This window comes from Myotis nattereri (assembly GCF_964212035.1).
Source record: "Myotis nattereri genome assembly, chromosome: 16".
In the NCBI taxonomy this organism is placed as follows: Eukaryota; Metazoa; Chordata; class Mammalia; order Chiroptera; family Vespertilionidae; genus Myotis; species Myotis nattereri.
The window spans coordinates 49575960-49595057 of NC_138091.1; the positions used below are offsets into that span (position 1 = coordinate 49575960).

Genomic DNA, 19098 nt, shown 5'->3' on the forward strand with positions numbered 1-19098 from the left:
AGTGCGCATCATAGTACCGGCAAGTTGGCCAGTCACTTGGGCTTTTATGTATATAGATAGATTATAGACATTGGGATTGAACATAATTCCTGTCTTCGTAGAGCTCTAAACTAAGGGAAGAGATAACAATGAACCATCTAACTACAAAGCAATTTGGGACGTTAATGGAAATAGGTATAAAAAGCTCAGAGACCCACCGGCAGAGCAGGCAAGTCCTCCAGGCAGAAGTAAAAACTCAAGGAAGGTGATATTTGAGCTGGGTTGCCTATAGGATTGCATCCAGTTTAGGATGGGGAAAAGGAGAGAGCCTTCTGGACAGGGGGCAGGATTTGAAAGTGAAACCATGCAGGAGTGCAAATACTTCAGTGGTAGGACAGAAAAAAAACCCAGAATAATTACTTCGTATATAGCAAGATAGAATGAGTTTATATGTAACATCACCCTTCATTTGGCATTTATAGTTATGCTGTCATAACTAGAATTAATTTTCTGAGAGGAGGCTCAGTTTCGTTTAAATTGGCCCATCAAAAGGTAAAAATGTATTTCCATGGAATTCCTGGTTTTCAAATACTGGCCATGATATTAAGGGTCATGTTTCTTGAGCATTAAATTAGATACCTCTTCAGTGGGACAGCCCATTAAAAGTAAAAGCAGAACTGCATCAGTAATGGAGTATTAGCCGGCACTTAGGGACTTAAAAGAAAACGAACTGTGCTGAGAGAGAAAAATAAAAGCATACACCTCCTTTCTATACCTTCTGTGTGTATCTTTCCCAAGGTAGATGGGAATTTTAATGTTTAGCACCTGAAGCATGAATTATTCAGAGGAAATCTTTTTAAAATATTTTGTAGAAAATGAAGTAGTTACATCAGCTCTTACCTGGGACATCCCGACAGTGAAAGCAAAGGGGCTAAGAAGACACAAGGTCCATTCCAAAAAGGCAGGGAGATGCCTATACAACGCAGTGAAACCCAGGCTCCCCCAAACGACCGTGAGCAGAAAGACGACAAAGCTGGTAAGGAATGGTTTCTTTATCAGGACGCTCATCATGAAAGCTAAAGTTATCTGAGAGAAGAGAAACACTGTAGGTAGTATCTACTTCTCTGAGAATCATCAGTGGCATGCTAAAGGACAGGATTTCATAGTATGATATTTTGTCCATTCCCTCCCCACCCCTAGATATTGTCTCATGTAAATACTCAAATACTGCAAACAGAAAAGAACAGGTGTGATCAGAATTAGTGATAAATAATGGGTAGGTTTCCCTGAGAAAAAGAAGAAAAAGAAGAGGGAGGGAGGGAGGGAGGGAGGGAGGGAGAGAGACTTTGATTAAATTCATCAACTCACCAAAGACAAGCCATAGAGGAGAATGAGCATGAAGACCACCACAAAGCTAGTGAGGACGACAACACGGGTAGATTTTACAACAAGAGCCATCAGAATTGCCATAATAAAGATGAAGCCAGCGTACATCACACTCCAGGAGAGCCTTGCAGAGAAACGAAACGTCAGTTCAGAGTGCTGCTACTCCATCACTGGACCCATTCATGAGTTCAGCAAATAATTTGTGAAGCTCATCATATAGCAAGAGTAAAGGGAATACAACAGTTAATACATCAGAAAATTTCTCTGCCCCTAAAGTTCATATTCTACAGGGGACGGTAGGCAATAAACAAGTAAACAAATAATACAGGCAGCCAATTGCAAAATAAAGAAACTGAGTGATAAAAGGTGAGAGTAATTGGGAAAGGTTTCAGGGAAAACATTTATGAGGATTTGTCAGTTCGAGACTTCTTCTTTCAGTAAAGTAATTGTATAAATATCATGGGCCAAAAGTAGATGAAGCAGCAGCAAACTTTGTCTCTGAAGAGCCAGATAGTAAATATTTTAGACTTTTTAGACCCTGTGGTCTCTCTTGCAACTACTCAACCCTGCCTTCAGAGCACAAGAGCAGTTGTTGAAAAATGTGCAGCCCTAACCAGTTTGGTTCAGTGGATAGAGCGTCGGCCTGTGGACCAAAAGGTCCCAAGTTCAATTCCGGGCAAGGGCACATGCCTGGGTTGCGGGCTCAGACCAATGTGCAGGAGGCAGCCGATCAATGATTCCCTCTCATCACTGATGTTTGTATCTCTCTCTTCCTCTCCTTTCTTCTCTGAAATCAATAAAAATATATTTTTAAAAATGTGCAAACAATGAGTGTGGCTGGGTTCCAATAACAATTCATTTGTTAACACTGAAATTTGAATTTTATATGAGTCTTTGTGTGCTATAACATATTGTCTTTTAATTTTTCCAAACATTTAAAAATGTAAAAGTATTCCTAGTTTGCAGATTGTAAAATAAAAGGGGGGTGTCATATTTTGCCAACCCCTGATATAGATGATTAGGTAAAGATTATATATAGACACAGATATGAACACAGGTATACAAATAGATATAGGAATACAGATGGATATGAAGATATGTCATTTCTTGCTATCAATACCAAAAAGCAGGAAGTAATTTCTTTATGGGGAAAGAGAGTCAACTTTCTAATCATGCAAATCTAGGTTCCAGCTTTCTCTGTTCCACTGTAAATCTATGATCCTGAAAGGTACTCAATCTCTTTAAATTTCCTTATTCTCTGCTGAAAAATAATAAGCAAAGATGAAATATTGTATGTTGTGGGTTTAATATGACAGTGGGTCCAAAACTGGTCCACAATGAACACTTAGTTTTCTTTTGTTCAAAGTAGAAAAGTCATTGTGTTTTGGGAAGTCTTGCCTAACTGTGATGATTCCTTTGCACAACATACTTCTATTCATCTTAAATTGTTCATCTCTCTGCATTCTATAAACCTCTCCTTAATTTCATTCATATGCCAAACACACAGAATGGCACAGCCTTTTCTTATGGGAGGAACGTTCCTATTTTTGTTAACCTTTCAACATCAGATATATTTGCTCTCTCTCTCATTATCATCATCATCATCATCATCATCATCATCATCACCATCATTGGTTGCTTTTCTCTAATGCTCTGTAGGTTTCCATGACTTCTTAAAAAATATATTGACCAAAATTCCCTCCAGGATTGAGTTACACAATTTTAATACAAATAGAGACACCAGAAGAAACTCCCATTGTAGACCAAACCAAGCCAGGAATGCATTTTCTCCACTTTTTGCATTGTTTATTAAATATTTCTGGAGGAAAAATAAATTTGGTATAAATTGGCAGCATTAAAAATATGTGGTCTTCCTATTCAACAGTATCTAACGTTTATTTAAACACTACATGGTATATATCTACAACTATTCTATATATTCTACAATTCTTGTTTAACATTGAGAATAATATCACAGTATGTAAAAGGTACATTCAAACCACTGCTTTCTGATTCAGGAACTTATGCTTTTACTACTCTTTGTCTCAAAAGCGTTGTTTGGCTAAACTCATTAAAAAATTGTGGCTAATTGGTTCCTTAACTTACATCTCTCAGTATGTACTACTTCCCAATACTGAGTTCTATCTAATATTCTGTGTTTAATTTTTCTTAATTCCACTTTAAATACATTTCCTGTTTAATCTTTATGGCCAATAAGAAATAGATACCATTATCAATGTTTAACAGAAGAGAAAACCAAGATTTGAAGAGATTAAGTAACTTGGTCAAGGTGGCAATGCTCAGATGGAGATGACCCATGGCTTCCCACCTCCCAAGCCTGTGTTCTCACCACTGTGTATACCTCCACCAAAGAAGCTTTGTGCTTAAAGAACATAACTCGTGTGTGTGTATGTGTGTGTGTCTGTATGTTATTTCCTTTAGTGTCATAAAAGTAAGAATTCATTCAATGTGGAGTCAAAAGCAGTCATCCAAACATATATCTCATCAAATATTAGAAACCTCACGTACGTGTGTGTGTGTGTGTGTGTGTGTGTGTGTGTGTATACATATATATATGTATATATACAAACATACTAGTGGCCCTGCGCATGAATCTGTGTGCGAGTAGCTTGCTGCCGCTTGCCTCAGCTGGCCGCCCCTCCCACCGCCGCTTGTAGCTCTCCACCGCACATAGCTCGCTGCCCCACCCTCCTGTAGCTCACTGCTCCACCCTCCTGTCGATAGGTCATTACATGACACATCCTGACCAATTTGCATAGTACCATATTATAAGTATATACACACATACCAGTATGTGTGTATACCAGGGGTGGGCAAACTTTTTGACTCGAGGGCCACAATGGGTTCTTAAACTGGACCGGAGGGCCGGAACAAAAGCATGGATGGAGTGTTTGTGTGAACTAATATAAATTCAAAGTAAACATCATTACATAAAAGGGTACGGTCTTTTTTTTTTTTTTAGTTTTATTCATTTCAAACAGGCCGGATCCGGCCCGCGGGCCATAGTTTGCCCACGGCTGGTGTATACACACACACACACACACACACACACACACACACACACATCCACCCCATATATGGTAACTAGTGATCAAGAGTCATCGTTTGTATTGGTTAGTGATTTGGGTTTCAGCAAGTTATAGAATTAGACTTTCTTTAATTCAGTGAAGTATCATTTACCAAGCCTATAAGTCCATCTACTTCACTTATTTATCGTACACTACCTTATGGAAGCCATCAAGTTTAAATATGATACTTTATAGGCCTAGGGAGTCCAAATAACTCACTCTGCTTATGTATGCTACGTGACAGACTGTAGCCATGTAATTACCAGAATGCTAACTCTCGAAGTCCCATCATGGTCATCAATGACTTAATGTATTGTCTTTCTTTGGCAACATTGACTGATACATAGTAGATGAATGTAGAAAAAGAAATAATGCAGAAGAAAATGAAAATATCGGTCCCAACCCCTGCTTGGGCAAGAAAGGGTAATATCTTCATATTTAAACCAGTGACTGACATGAGCTCTTCCATCACCGAGTGATTTGTTGTGATCTAAAGAAAGATACCAATGAACACATTGTTATATGAAGCTGATTATAACCTCATGCATTTCCTCTCAATGATAAAGAAATTATGTGCATTCCACTTTTAAATGCATATGCTTATCACGATCTGTCCCCCGGTAGGTCTTGCCACCCTCCAGTTTTTGTCTCGATTCCTTAGAACATCTTTCTACCATCTTCACTAGACAAAATTCAACTCAATCTCAAAGTCTCAGCTGAAATGTCATTTCAATTAGTAGGTCCTCTCTGATATTTCAGAATATCTTGTTTCATTGTTTGCCCACTTCACCATTTATAATCTCATGACAGAATCTAAACTCTTATTATGAACCATATATCCATTTCTCTCCCCCTGCTATTCAGTATCCCTGGAGAAAAGTAACTGTGTTCTACTTATTGCCTGATCCTCAGTGCTTAGTGTAATGGTTTATATACAGTCTTGCACCACAAAAATACCTGTTGGTCAATGACAGACTGTATATACAACAGTGGTCCCATTGTCTAGTGCAGTGACGGCGAACCTATGACACACGTGTCAGAGGTGACACGCGAACTCATTTTTTTGGTTGATTTTTCTTTGTTAAATGGCATTTAAATATATAAAATAAATATCAAAAATATAAATTTTTGTTTTACTATGGTTGCAAATATCAAAAAATTTCTATATGTGACACAGGACCAGAGTTAAGTTAGGGTTTTTCAAAATGCTGACACGCCGAGCTCAAAAGGTTCGCCATCACTGGCCTAGTGACACAACTATCCTAACATCATAGTGCACAGTGGCCCATGACTGCACAGTACTTGTCCAGTACACTGTGCCCAATAAGTGAAGTCAATAAATCAATTAAATGATAAGATAGGATAATCCATAAGACAACCATCCAACAAAATTTAACATACAATGCCATTTATTTCTTTAACTTAATACTTACTTCTATGATAGCGGCATTAATGGCAGCTTGAAAAGCTATAAAGCCTTTTTTCCAGAAGAGTGAACCTTCACAGGCGACTTTTTCATTTGTTGTTTGACAATGAGCTTTAGGAAAAGAAGAACACAACATAAACAGTTATGATGGGATGGGGCAATCTCGGTGATAAAAAAATGAAGACTTCAAATATTTCAAAATGCACTCCAAGTTCACAATAATATAGCGTATGGTAGGGCTTTTTGCAAGTAAGGTTTGCAGGGTACACCCAGAGAATATGCTTTGTTCATGTGAACATCAGTTCTCAACAATTTTTCACTCAATCTTATAATTCTCTCCATTACCCAAGAATATTTTGTTGAGCTTTGTTGAGCCAAGGCTATTCTGTGGCTTGTGCCAAAGAAGCACTAAATTTTTTAAAAGTTTGGTAATCATTGAGCAATCGCCTTTTCTTGCAATTATATTTAGGACTAACACAGGAATGCAGTCATGTGCCATATTACTATATTGGGTAAACAATGGAACACATATAATGAAGTTGAAAAATTCTTATAATCTAGGACCTGACCACTTAGTCAGGGCACTGACCTCTTTTCCCTTAGATCAGTGGTTCTCAACCTGTGGGTCGCGACCCCTTTGGGGGTCGAACAACCCTTTCACAGGGGCCATCTAAGATCATCGGAAAACACATATATAATTACATATTGTTTTTGTGATTAATCACTATGCTTTAGTTATGTTCAATTTGTAACAATGAAATTGGGGGTCACCACAACATGAGGAACTGTATTAAAGGGTCACGGCATTAGGAAGGTTGAGAACCACTGCCTTAGATTGTCAAATGAAAAAAATGATAATGCCAACACAACAACAACTGCCCGTGTGAGTGAATCCAAATTATACCTATTTTCTGTCAGTTCAGCAAAAAAAACAACGTATTTTTTGGCGTGCTTCAGAATTTTAGTAGTTTATGTCTACCATAAGATGAAAAGGCTTAAAATCGCTGGCCTAGGGACATCGTAGCCATTATGACATTATGCTTTTCTCAAGTGTTTGTGGTGATGCTGTTGTCAATCGACCTACTGCAACTATGTTCAGCCCATAATACTTGATAATGACAATAAAGTACTATGTTACTGCTTTATGTTTTTACTAACTATATGTTTTATTATTATTTTAGAGTGTACTCTTTCTACTTAGATTAAAAAAAAGGCTGTAAAGCAGTATGCCAGGCTATGCCAACAGCAGCTCATAGAATAGCTCATGTTTACCACATCTCTGGATTGCATCATTTTCTCTTGTGCTTAGTATAATCTCATGTTGTTTTGCACAGTAACATGCTGTACAGGTTAGAAGCATAGTCTATACCATATACAAACAGCCTAGGCATGTAATAGGCTATACCAGTTAGGTGTGTGTGAGTGTACTCTGTGATGTTTACATGACAATGAAATCATCTCATGCAATTCTCAGAAAGTATCCCTCTCGTTAAGCAGCGCAAAATTGAAACAGCAAATATAATTTCTTAAGAAGACAATATACTTAAGAACACATGCTTTTTTAAAAAAAAACAGGAATGAATCTCATTATGTTCAGAAATTAAAAGTCTGGATATGTTGTAATACTTCTGCTCTCATATATGCTGCCTTTTGATTAATGACAACAGCAAAAAAAAAAAAAAAAAGTATTTTTCTAATGGGAAAGTTACCTGAATGGTCTCTGTATTCCTTTATCTTGGGGATTCTACCTCCCCAGATAAACTTTAAATGATATGAGAAGTTATCCTTAAAGATGACTTTCACTGCATCTATAGAATAGTTTAAATTCAATGCATTCATGCTTTCCTCATCAGGCCACCCCGTGATTGTCCTTCCTGCGGGTGAAAGAGGGGAAAAGGTAAGGAAGATCTCTACATGGTCCAAAGACAGAACACCACGCACAATCATGGTGAAGGTCTTACTTACATTCTCGTCATCTCCTCACTAACTGAGAGAGTCACACTCGGTATGTGTGTGTGGGGGGGGGGGTGGGGGGCGGGATTCCAACACTCTAGATAAACTCAGAAGTGCTGTGTGGCAATCGCTTCTATCACAGACTGTGCCTTTACAAATGAAATACAGCGTGTCCCCCAAAAGGTATACACAATTTATAGCTGATAGCTCCATTGATGGTTTTTCTTTTCAGATTTAACTGACTGGAATTAATAATCATTCAAAGTGTGTATACATTTTGGGGGACACCCTGTATTTGACCAATACTTTAAAGCATGATGAATTTGGAATAGCAATACCAATGTATACATTTAAACTGATGTGTGTATAGACCTGTCTAAAGTTGAAATATATATTACAATTATAAATATATTCTATAATTATACTATACGGGGCCAGGCAAAAGTAGGTTTACAGTTGTGAGTACACGAAACACAGTTTATTCTTGTATTATTGATTATTAATGGTTGTATTATTTTCCATACAAACAACTGTAAACCTATTTTCATCCCACCCTGTATACCTCCATTTGACAATGGTGTCAATATGGCTACACTTCAAAGACAGCATAAAATTGTTCAATTTGGGGAGTGTTTTCCCAAGAGACTTTGTTTATTCTAAAATATGTAATGTAAATGAGTGCCTTTTATGGACCAAAGCCAGGCCATTTAACCCACTGTCTGGAATCTGTTGAATGCAAACGCCTGTTATAATTCAACATGATCCACTGTCCTCTGTGCTTCCTGCCATCTGGCAGCTGGACCAGGTATTTAATTAGACCCAGGTCCAATCCTTTGGGCCAGGCTACAGGTGGTAGTGTATTCTTTCATTAGTGTCATAATTGCTGGGTGTCTTGCTTTTTGTGATATGAGCAGCCATTGACACTCAGTGTCCAGATCCACTAGAAATTTCAAAATGATGATGTTCTATTTCCATCATTTGTTTTTCATTTACTAGAACATGTTTATAAAACAGTACTTTCCAGCATCTGTTTGATTAGCCAATAGTACAGTTCAATAGGATAAATGCTGGCATTTCCCCTTTATTTACAAATGTTCCTAACAACTGATTTCCTATCATCTTCCAAGGGCAAACATTTTTTTTCTTTTTACATCACGATGAAAGCATGCATTTAAATATACATTGGATGAGTTTCAAATCATTGCGCTATTCTTGTTGAAGCTTAACATATGCCAGCTTTGACCCAGAAGGGGGTCTCTTGAAGTTGACTGCTGAGTTTTTCTGACATAATCTATTTGCTCTCAAAGGTTTCCTAACTTTCTGGAAGGTCAAGAGTCCTCCCCCTATAACTTTCTTGTCCCAGATCTCTGCATCTCCTTTCTTCCCGTACCAAGACTCCTATGTTTCAAGGACTCAGGGGTGAGAGACTTAGACTATTCCATAATTACTTATTTGGTATATCCCACATGACTGACCTATATAACAGCCTCAGAATAACATTCTAAAACTACAGCACCAACCTAATTACTAAAAATGGTTTTAATCATTCTCAAATTGGCCCTCTCTTTGCAGTGGTTACTGGCTCTTTCTTAAGGGGTTCTTATTCTCTTCTCAGGCCCATTAGATACCCTACAGCAAGCCTTGTGGCTATTAGGGCTTCTTCCCCCTTCACTTATATCTGGAGGCCCAAGGAAACACCTTTTCACCTATTTTGTTGTGAACACTGTCCATGCTTTCTGAGTTTTTCTGTCTAATTTCTCCCTCAATTTTTATGCATTTCAAGAGATTAAAAAACCATGCTGTCACCATTGATCAACCTTTACGGAATCTTCTCACAAACATACATTTGAATAACCCTGGACTACCTCATTTTAATATGGACTATACAAAGGAAAACCCACTTAATATAACATTTCCTAGTATAGGAGAGTAGTAAATACAGTAAGAAAATCTCTTTGATATCAGAAAGGAATATGCATTAATGTCGTGAATTAAATCTAGAAACTTAAACATTTAACACAGTTTATCAAAAGAATTTTAAAATGAATTTGTGTATTTTGCCAACAAGAAATTTACCGTGAATTTCTGGAGCACGTACCTTTCATAAATGGGGCTGATGCTACTTTGCTCATGATCTCCTGGGTAGTTTTGGATTCGGGTGCAAATGCAATAACGTAATTCGAATCATTAAAATGATCTACACGCCCCAGATATATTGCAGGCACTTGAGGAAAGTTATCAGTGTAATGTATAGTGGAAGAAAACAGGTATGCAAATAACACCAGGAGAAATGAGAAAAACCATTCCTGCACAGCAACAAGAGAAGATGGAGCTGTTCAACCACAGATAGATCATTCCCGAACAAATTTAAACACTTAAATTTTTATGTAGCTCAGATTCCATTTTTCCTCTCTCCCAGTCTTGAACTCTCCCAAATTTCTTGTCCTCTAATCTGCCCGTTTTGAAATGTGCACTTCATCTATCAAGATGGAGTTGTAGCATCCATCCTATAAAATAAAAGCTTAATGTGCTAAGTGTCCGGTCGTCCCTTCAACCAATCAAAGCGTAATATGCTAATGATATGCTAAGGCCGCTCAATCGCTCCCTTTGATGTGCACTGACCACCAGGGGACTAGTTGCTATGACGTGCACTGACCACTAGGGGGTAGACCCTCCAACTGGTAGGTTAGCTTGCTGCTAGGATCTGGCTGATCAGGACTGAGCTAGATGGGCTGGACATGCTCTGGAGCCCTCCTGCAGCCCCTCCCCGGCTGGCCAACCTGCTGGCCAACCTCCGCGTCCCTCCCTGGCCCCAATCATGCACTGGTGGGGTCCCTTGGCCTGGCCTGCATCCTTTCAGAATCTGGGACCCCCCCAGGGAATGTTGAAGAGCCAGTTTCAGCCTGACCCCAAAGGCCAGGCCGAGGGACCCCACCGGTGCATGAATTTGTACACCGGGCCTCTGGTTCCAATTATAATTGAGAATCTAAGTTTATCATACTTCAATGCAAGTTTTAAAGGCTAGATTGCTTCATGAATGGCCTAATGATTTATAGTCATGTGGAAACCCGAGTGACAATGATAAAGAAATATTAGGTGGCATGAAAAAGTGAACCAGTCATCAACAAGAGCAAGGTCATATTTTTATCTTCTGCTACCTGTATGTGCAAAAGATAGTTCCAAAATATTGCTCATAAAGACAGATCTTAAAAGTCTTTGTCATTCTGTTGCATCTGGAATTGGAGATGCAACAGAATGCACGTGAAGTCCTGTGTTAAGAACACACTTTAATATTTAGTTTTAATTCTAAACACATGTCCCTTAAAAGATAATATTCACCATATGTTCTTATTTCAGCTATGTGTGTTGGCCTATATCTACCCTAATCTATCTAGTCAGGTAGATAAATTACCAGATACAGTGCTTATATGAATAATTAAAATGATGATAGCAAAACATCTATCTAGAGTAGCATCTAATTTTTATATTCATATGATCCTTTACTCCATGCAGGAATTTTATAGACCTTATTCTTGCTAACTGAAGTATTCAATACATATTGGTTGAAAGAACACACACAATGTCTATAAGATCAAATATTAATATATCATCCCTTGATCAATGGATATTTTATGATCTTTAATGTATTTAATATATTTTTCTAAATTTACTGAATTTTCTACACAAAGTATATCTAATCATTCTTACGATTAGAAAAAAATAAATACTATCCTAATAGAAGCAAAAGTTCAAAATGCACTTTCTTTCCCTCTTAGTTGTATATATACCCATTATTTGTTTCCAATTGACATCATCCGTATCCATAATACAACTGTTTGGAAGTGCTACACTTCGTCTTTTGGATGGTTTTTTAAAACTTCATCTTGATTTCTGGATTAATTCTGGATTAAATGTTGCCTGTTTCTTTGACTTTAACCCTGAACTTGTGTACCTATGCCTTCATGAGTTTCAAATGAGTTTAGATGCTAAGAATTGTTATCTCTGCAGTGCAAAGATGTGGTGTTATTTTTCATGGAGTTTCTAAATATGAATTACTTTTCAAATGCCTTAAGACATATAATAGTTTTTAAAGGAATCTTATTTGAAATAATAGCAAAGTCCATAATTTTAAAAAAAGTCTGTTAGAAATAGAATCTATCTGAAACATTAAATAATGAAGACACAGTATTTGTGCTGCCTGATCAAATACTTTTTCCTTTTCTCCATATGAAGACAAACACATAGACTCTGAACCATACCAAGAAGGTTTCTCTCTTCATCCTCCATTTTTTAAGAAAATTCTTGCAGAGAAGGGCCCATGTTTGCTGACCCACGCTGATGTGCCTCTTGCTCATTCTGACCTGTTTATTTAAAAATTAGGAAGTAAATGTAAAGGTGTGAAATAGGGAACATTGTGCAATAAAGCTGAAAAGAAATATCATAACATCTGTTTCCAAGTGCTTGCATAGCAAAGAAGGGAGCTGAAAAGCTCTAAGACAGACAAAGGGATGTTCATGTGCAGTGTTGAAAGAAATCACAATTTTCAAAATGATTAGACATAATTTGTATTGACTCCTCATGGACTGACAAAAATTAGAGAGTTTCATAGAGTCAAGTTTTCTCCCCACAACCTTGCACTGTTCAGCTTTCTAATGGGGACACAGGAACTTTAAGTACTGCTGGTGGGAGTATAGACTCACACAGCCATTTGAGTGATTCATTCCCAATTCGTTACTACTGCCATCAGACAATTCAGCTGCGGGGTACAAGTGCCCAGGAAATTTTCACAGGAGCCCTCAAGGGGACCTCTACAAAGATGCTCTTCATAATGGGCACTATGGTGGCATGGTGTTGTGAAACAAATTTTAATCAATATAGTCCATAAAGCATGTAGGGTTCAGAAGCAATGGGTTGGTATCCGCATAGTAACATAAAGAGATCTTTAAAAAAACATAGTGCCATTTTTTTAAAAGTAAGACAATGTTGAGAGTTATATCACAACCTCATTTATATTAATTAGCACTTCATGCCATATACATTTCCCAGGAATATCCAGGAACTAAAGGATGGTTATCAAGTACAATGAAAAGGTCACCTCTGGCAGTGGGAAGTGGAAATGGAGTTTGGGTATAAAGTGGGAGCTGTAAATTTAAGGAAATAAATAACCAAAACAAGATAAGGGCTTTGTTTGAACCAATCGTGCTGTGTGCCATGAAATCAAAAGTATAATTAATTAGTTCTTTATCCACCTTTTATAAGTAAAGTTCAAAAAAGTTCCATGCCAACCATTAAATGAGAAAACAACAGCAACAAAATCCAAAAGCAAGTAGATAAAAAATTCTCGTGAAATTTCAGAGAATTTCAGATTGTTCATTATGGCTGGAACAAAGAGAGACTGGAAGTAGTTTGAACATAGGATACTGGAAAGAAAATAATATCTAACTTCTAATGATGGTTTATGTGTTCCAGGCAGTTCGAAGCATTTATAAGGATTAATTAGTGTAATCCTCACAGTAAACCTTTGGGACAGACCTTATTATTCTCCCCATTTCACAGATGAAGAAGATAAGGCACAGAGAGGCAAAGTGACTCTCCCCACTCAGCTTAAAGGTGACACAACCAGGGCTTGAACCCAGAGGGTCAAGTTCTGGAGCCCTCACTCTGAACCAACTGCCGTGCTGTGGTAGAAATTCATCTGGGGAGTGTGTGGATCGGGGGTCACTTCCATGCAAGACCAGAGATTCTACCAGCATCCCAGCTGGCGGTGAGAAGCTCTAGGAGGGATCCACTCACGCGTTTATCCACAGACTTCAGTTTGCACAGTTGTTATCGGAAGCCCCAAATGCTGGAACATAAAGAAAGGCCGATTACCCCCAAAGGCAAAGAAAATATATACTATTTACAAAGAAAACTGTGTTATAATAAACAGAAGAAAAATTTAAAATCTTCCATTTAATGACCACAATGAAATTCAAGAAGAAAGTTAAAAAGGAATTAAAGCAAATATCATAGTAAATATTTCCCCTAAAGTAATTAAGACCATAACATCTTGCATGATACAAAGAATTTGCAATCCTTCCAATTTTTCAAAAAAATTCAAACATATTTGAAAATAATGAGATTAAAAATATCTAAAATGAGGGAAAAAACAATAAAAAGTAAAGTATTAGGTGAAGTGATATCCAAAAGAAAAAAAAAAGAAAATACAATTGCAAAAAGTATGTATTATAAAAAATACATTGTAAAAAATAAAATGGAAATATTTTTTCAAGGTAGTGGGAAGACATGCATATTTTCCTAAAGGCTCTTTTAAGTACCAAATATAATGACAAGGAAATATAAAAAAATAAATGTTTGAAATTAAAGGATAAAAGAAAGAGTCTATAAAGAATCAAGTTGACAGGATAGGAATGGGGTAGTTCAGGAGGAAGTAAACAGTTTGTAATGAAATAAAAATCAGCCTAATATCTGTGAGGTGGAATTGAAAAAGCAATTTGCTCTATTTTCCTTAGAGACACCTACCAAAATAGACAAAACTAAAGAAGAATGCTGAAGAAAATCTATTTGCAATAAAACTAGATTATGATTTAACCCCATACCATGCTTCGATTCTTACAAAGTAGACGGTCTAGTAGAAAAGAGCACCCCAAATAACCATCAGGTCTGTGATGCATATAAATCTCAGCCTTGCATATTCAGCCACGCATATGAATGGAGAGGTGGGAGGCAGCAATAAGGATGGGGGTGAACTGACAGGGGATACACGGATCAGATGAATTTGTGCTGCGAGGTTCTTGAACTGGAAATGCATCCTCGGCAATATAGGCATAATTATTTGCAGGCATCTATGTTATTCTGCTGTTGTCAGTAGAAAACAATTACCCAATCCCTTCTTTTTATGGGTTCAACCTTGGCCTTGGGGCTAATCCACATAAGTGCCTAGACTTGCAGGAAGAGATAACTAGCCTTCAGGCTTACCACAGATCCACCATTGGGTCTGACTGTCCATTTCCAATACGGGGGCCAAGTCCACAGCAACTCTTTATAGAGCTGTTTGCAGAGAGCATTCTAATTCTAGTCTAGAACCTATATAACCACAAAAATTCAGGGCCTATCTGTCTAATGGCCATTCACTGATCACTTCAAACCTAATGAAGGAAGCAGAATTCAGATATGACACTCTACCTGGTCAGCAGCGGTGGAATGTCATTATTTATATGGTCATCTTAGTGCAGCCTAAGAACCAGTAGTATATTTCCCAGAATGAGCTACATAGATGCCTTGCAGAGGGCATATCTCATTATTTTCCCATAAAGCAGAATAACAAAAAGACTCTGAGATGTGTAGAGTGTGAACACCCATGAATTATATTAGTTGATAAAGAAAACATAAGACCTAATCTTAATTAACAAACCCAACATGTTAGGAGGGGGAATTGGCCCAGGAAATGTTACAAGGACTGTGCTTGGAGCACAAGGCTATTTGGCCAATGAAACATGCGTTTTCAAGGTAGTGGCAGCCTCCTTTGGTGCCGTATTTAACGAGGATGGCAAGCCCAGGGTCGCTATTTTCTCTTCCCTCATTTTACAAATGAGCTTGCTCTTGGCTATTAGGTTCAAGGACTAAAATCCTGATCTTGCCCATGCTGCCCCCTGCTGGTATTCAGGAGGCAATTCAAATGGGGGCCGGTGAATGCCAGAGATAGAGCCTAATTAGGCTATATTGCTGGGAAGAATGTTCTATTGCTGTCTAAGTCTGAAAGGCAAGGACTGATGGAAGAGAACTTTAAAGGCTACACTGCTTCACGCTGATGTGCCTCTTGCTCATTCTGACCTGTTTGTTTAAAAATTAGGAAGTAAATGTAAAGGTGTGAAATAGGGAACACTGTGCAGTCAAGCTAAAAAGAAATATAACCGCTGTTTCCAAGTGCTTGCGTAGCAAAGAAGGGAACTGAAAAGCTCAAAGACAGACAAAAGGGATGTTCATGTGCAGTGTTGAAAGAAATCACAATTTTCAAAATGATTAGACATAATTTGTATTGACTCCTCATGGACTGACAAAAATTAGAGTTTCACAAAGTCAAGTTTTGTCCCCACAAGCTTGCATGGAATAATGGTCCCGTTCTAGTCCTGGAATTTGTGCCATGGCAAAGGAGAATTAAGGTGCGGAGTCAGATGGGAGTAGGTCTGCTAAGCCACTGACTTGAAATCAGGGAACTAATCATGGATTATCAGGGCGGGCCCAATGTCATCACAAGAGTCCTTAACCGCAGACGAAGGATGCAATCCACTGCTGGCTTTGAAGATGGAGGAAAAAGGGCATGAGCCAGGCAATGGGGCAGCCGCTGAGTTTTTAGCAAGAAAACAGATCCTTCCCTATGTCTTCCAGCAAGGAACGCAGCCCTGCCAACACCTCACTGTAGTCCAGTGTGACTCACTGCACGCATCTTACCTCCCCAACTCTGAGATGATACATCTGTCTTGTTTGACTCCGTTAGGTATGTGGTCATTTGAAAAAGAAAACGGATACAGGAGCATGAAAGGAGGATGGGGCACAAGACAGGAAGAAATGCTGACAGTCTAAGGCCAGCGCCGTGGGACCTTGAGAGCATTATGCTGAGTGAAATAAGTCAGACAGAAAACGCTAAGAACCGTATGATTTCACTCATATGTTGGATATAAAACTGAAACATGCACACAAACAGCAGTGTGGTGGTTGCCAGGGGGAGAGGGGTGGGCGGAGACAGGGGTCCTAATATGAGGTGAAAGAAGATTTGCCTTTTGGTGGTGGGCACAGGGTGCTCTATGCAGATTTTGTAACTTAGAAATCCACACGTGGAACCTATATGTTCATGTTGACCAGCGTCACTCCAAGAAAACTTAATAATAATAATTTTAAAAAAGAGCATGAGGACAGAAGTAGTTGCTGGAGGTTCCTTCTACGAAGTGCTGTTTGTGGAACACAGGAGGGCATGCGTTTATGTTTAACAACTGTCTGGGAATGAACAGGATTCGGAAGCCACGGGGATGAGCTCCTGATATTACTGCACCGGAGCAGCAGCGACAGCCGAGAGGACCCACCTGACACCAACAGCAGCAGTTCAGATCGGGACATCACTGTCGTGGTAAACCACGGTATCAAAGGGTTAAATATATTGCCGATTCTTTCTTCCTGTGATTAGTGCATGTGCTGACAATTATTTATGAATAAACGAATAATGGACATGATCTAAGTGTCATCATTTGGCTCTTTGTGTCTCACTGTTAACACTATTCCCCCCCCCCCATTCCCTGATACGCCCCCCACCCCACCCCCCGCCAGCACCTCCTGATGTAAATGCCAGGAAAAAAATACAACTCTCCATATAGTAGCACAAAACATCTAACTAGCTTAAATTGCTCCAAAAATCATGTGATCTAGAAAGAATAACTTGGCTATAAAAACCCAGTCACTTCCTGCCAGAATTCCTCGTATTTAGAACATCAATGCATTGCACAATACATCAGATCAAAATTCTTATGTATTTAGCATGATCCACAAAGGTCCATAAAAACATTGCCCTGAGTTTTCTTGATGAAAATATTCTCAAGCCAGTTAACACAATTCAAAACTCTGAAAATCATGTAGTCCCCCCTGCCCCGCCTCCACCTTCACCCCCACTCCACCCTCCCCATTCTTACAAATCCTCTGGCAGTAACACTGAAAACAAACAAAAAAAGAATTAAGTCTAATAACGTAGGAAGTAACTCCTACTTGCAAAGAGGGAGCAGAAAGTTACATTTCTTTCCATTTCTCCAATAGCCTATTAGCTAATACATGTCATTTGGTCCAAATATGCTTTAGTTACGGGGTAAAAATGAGAAAAGGGGGGGGGGAAAGTCTTAGTTCTCCAACAGATTATTTAGCCTTACAATAGAAACTACTCAGATGATTTGACAAATCAAAAGGAGTCATTAATAACTTACTGCACTTAATAGTTTCCATCCAAATGTTTGGCATTTCCCGTTGGAAGTCGTAGGTGATATTTCCATAGGCAACACCACAGGGTTAGAGGTTCACTTGCTCGCAGGAAATCTGGAATGATCATCCAGGCACAGTTCGTCCACGGGGACTCGGCAGTTGCCGGAGAAGCGCTCACATTCCTTCTGAGTCACTGGTACATCATGCTTTTAATTTCATGTTTATTGTGAAGAGTTCGTTTTAGACTGATTTCCGAAAAGGATTGTGGTCTTAATTCAGCCGGGCTACTGCCAAAAGCTCTCTGCTCACATCACGGGGGCGACTCCTTCACCGTTTTCCATTGCTTTGTCCCCCGGCCAGTTCCTCAGCAGGGAGTGTGGAGTTGCAGATGGCTGGCTGGACAGAACAAAACATTAGGTACTCTCAAACCCAAAAGGTTTTAGTCTTTCTCCATTAGCTTTTTTCATACAAGGCCTTAATGGGACTTCCACTCCCCTTCCCCCCGAGCCTCCAATCTTTTAAAGAAACATTAGAGACAGTGCAGAGCAGGGCAGAAAGAAGTAGGGGCAGAGGGTGGGGGAGATTTTAAAAAATAGCTAGAAATATACCAATCCAGTCAGAAAGTAGCTCCAAACCTTCCACTGAAATTGGGTTCTTCAAACCTGGACCTAGAAATATGGCAATGAAGCAAAGTGATTTTTTTTTTCAGGGTAACAAAATGAACTCATTCATGCATGAGACTGTCAAGCATTAAAACACATTTCTGATCGTTTCTGTATGTCCGCTGTCTTCTGTAGAAAATACAAAATGACCACGTTTAATAACATCGCCCGCATTTTGTACACAGAGAATATAGTTTTGTTGCACTGCATGCCCGCTCACGGCAGCATCTTTCTCCAAGTGCAAAATCGGAGGGACTTAGAGCCATGTCATAAAACTAAGATAAGAACTGCACTCCATACGCTGGCTACTGCTGCAACAAGTCCTTAGAAAACAAACTACTTCCTCTATCAGCAACTATAGATTTTTAGTATGTCCTAGTTTCCATATTGTTTACCAAACATTTTTAACAGGTAGGAGCTGCCATTCTGCCTTTTTTCTTTCTTTCTTTTTTAGCATCTCATGTAACTTGAAGACAACGCTGTTCCAAAGCTTCTTGGAATTCATGAAGTTTGTCTTTAGCAGAAGACGAAAGGGGAAAAAGCAAGGACCGCTACCTTTCTGCTTGCAGGCAGTAAGTCTGAGTTCTGGGCTGCAATTACTTCCTAAGCACACAGTTGAAGGCGAAGCAAAGTGCTAGGCATG

General features: G+C 38.8%; 1 protein-coding gene across 1 annotated transcript in view; it reads right to left on the bottom strand.

Annotated features, from left to right (window-relative positions):
* Positions 1–18533, bottom strand: part of ABCA9 (ATP binding cassette subfamily A member 9) — a 51785-nt gene extending 33252 nt beyond the window's left edge. Inside the window, exons 1-9 of the mRNA XM_081109873.1 lie at positions 17799–18533; positions 13627–13678; positions 12093–12194; positions 9932–10139; positions 7590–7754; positions 5888–5991; positions 4718–4944; positions 1348–1489; positions 880–1065 (exon numbers count right to left, since the gene is read on the bottom strand). Coding sequence (XP_080965999.1) covers positions 880–1065; positions 1348–1489; positions 4718–4944; positions 5888–5991; positions 7590–7754; positions 9932–10139; positions 12093–12188 — 1128 coding nt within the window. The 5' untranslated portion in view covers positions 12189–12194; positions 13627–13678; positions 17799–18533. The remainder of the gene's footprint in view (positions 1–879; positions 1066–1347; positions 1490–4717; positions 4945–5887; positions 5992–7589; positions 7755–9931; positions 10140–12092; positions 12195–13626; positions 13679–17798) is intronic.
* Between the last annotated feature and the right edge of the window lie 565 nt (positions 18534–19098).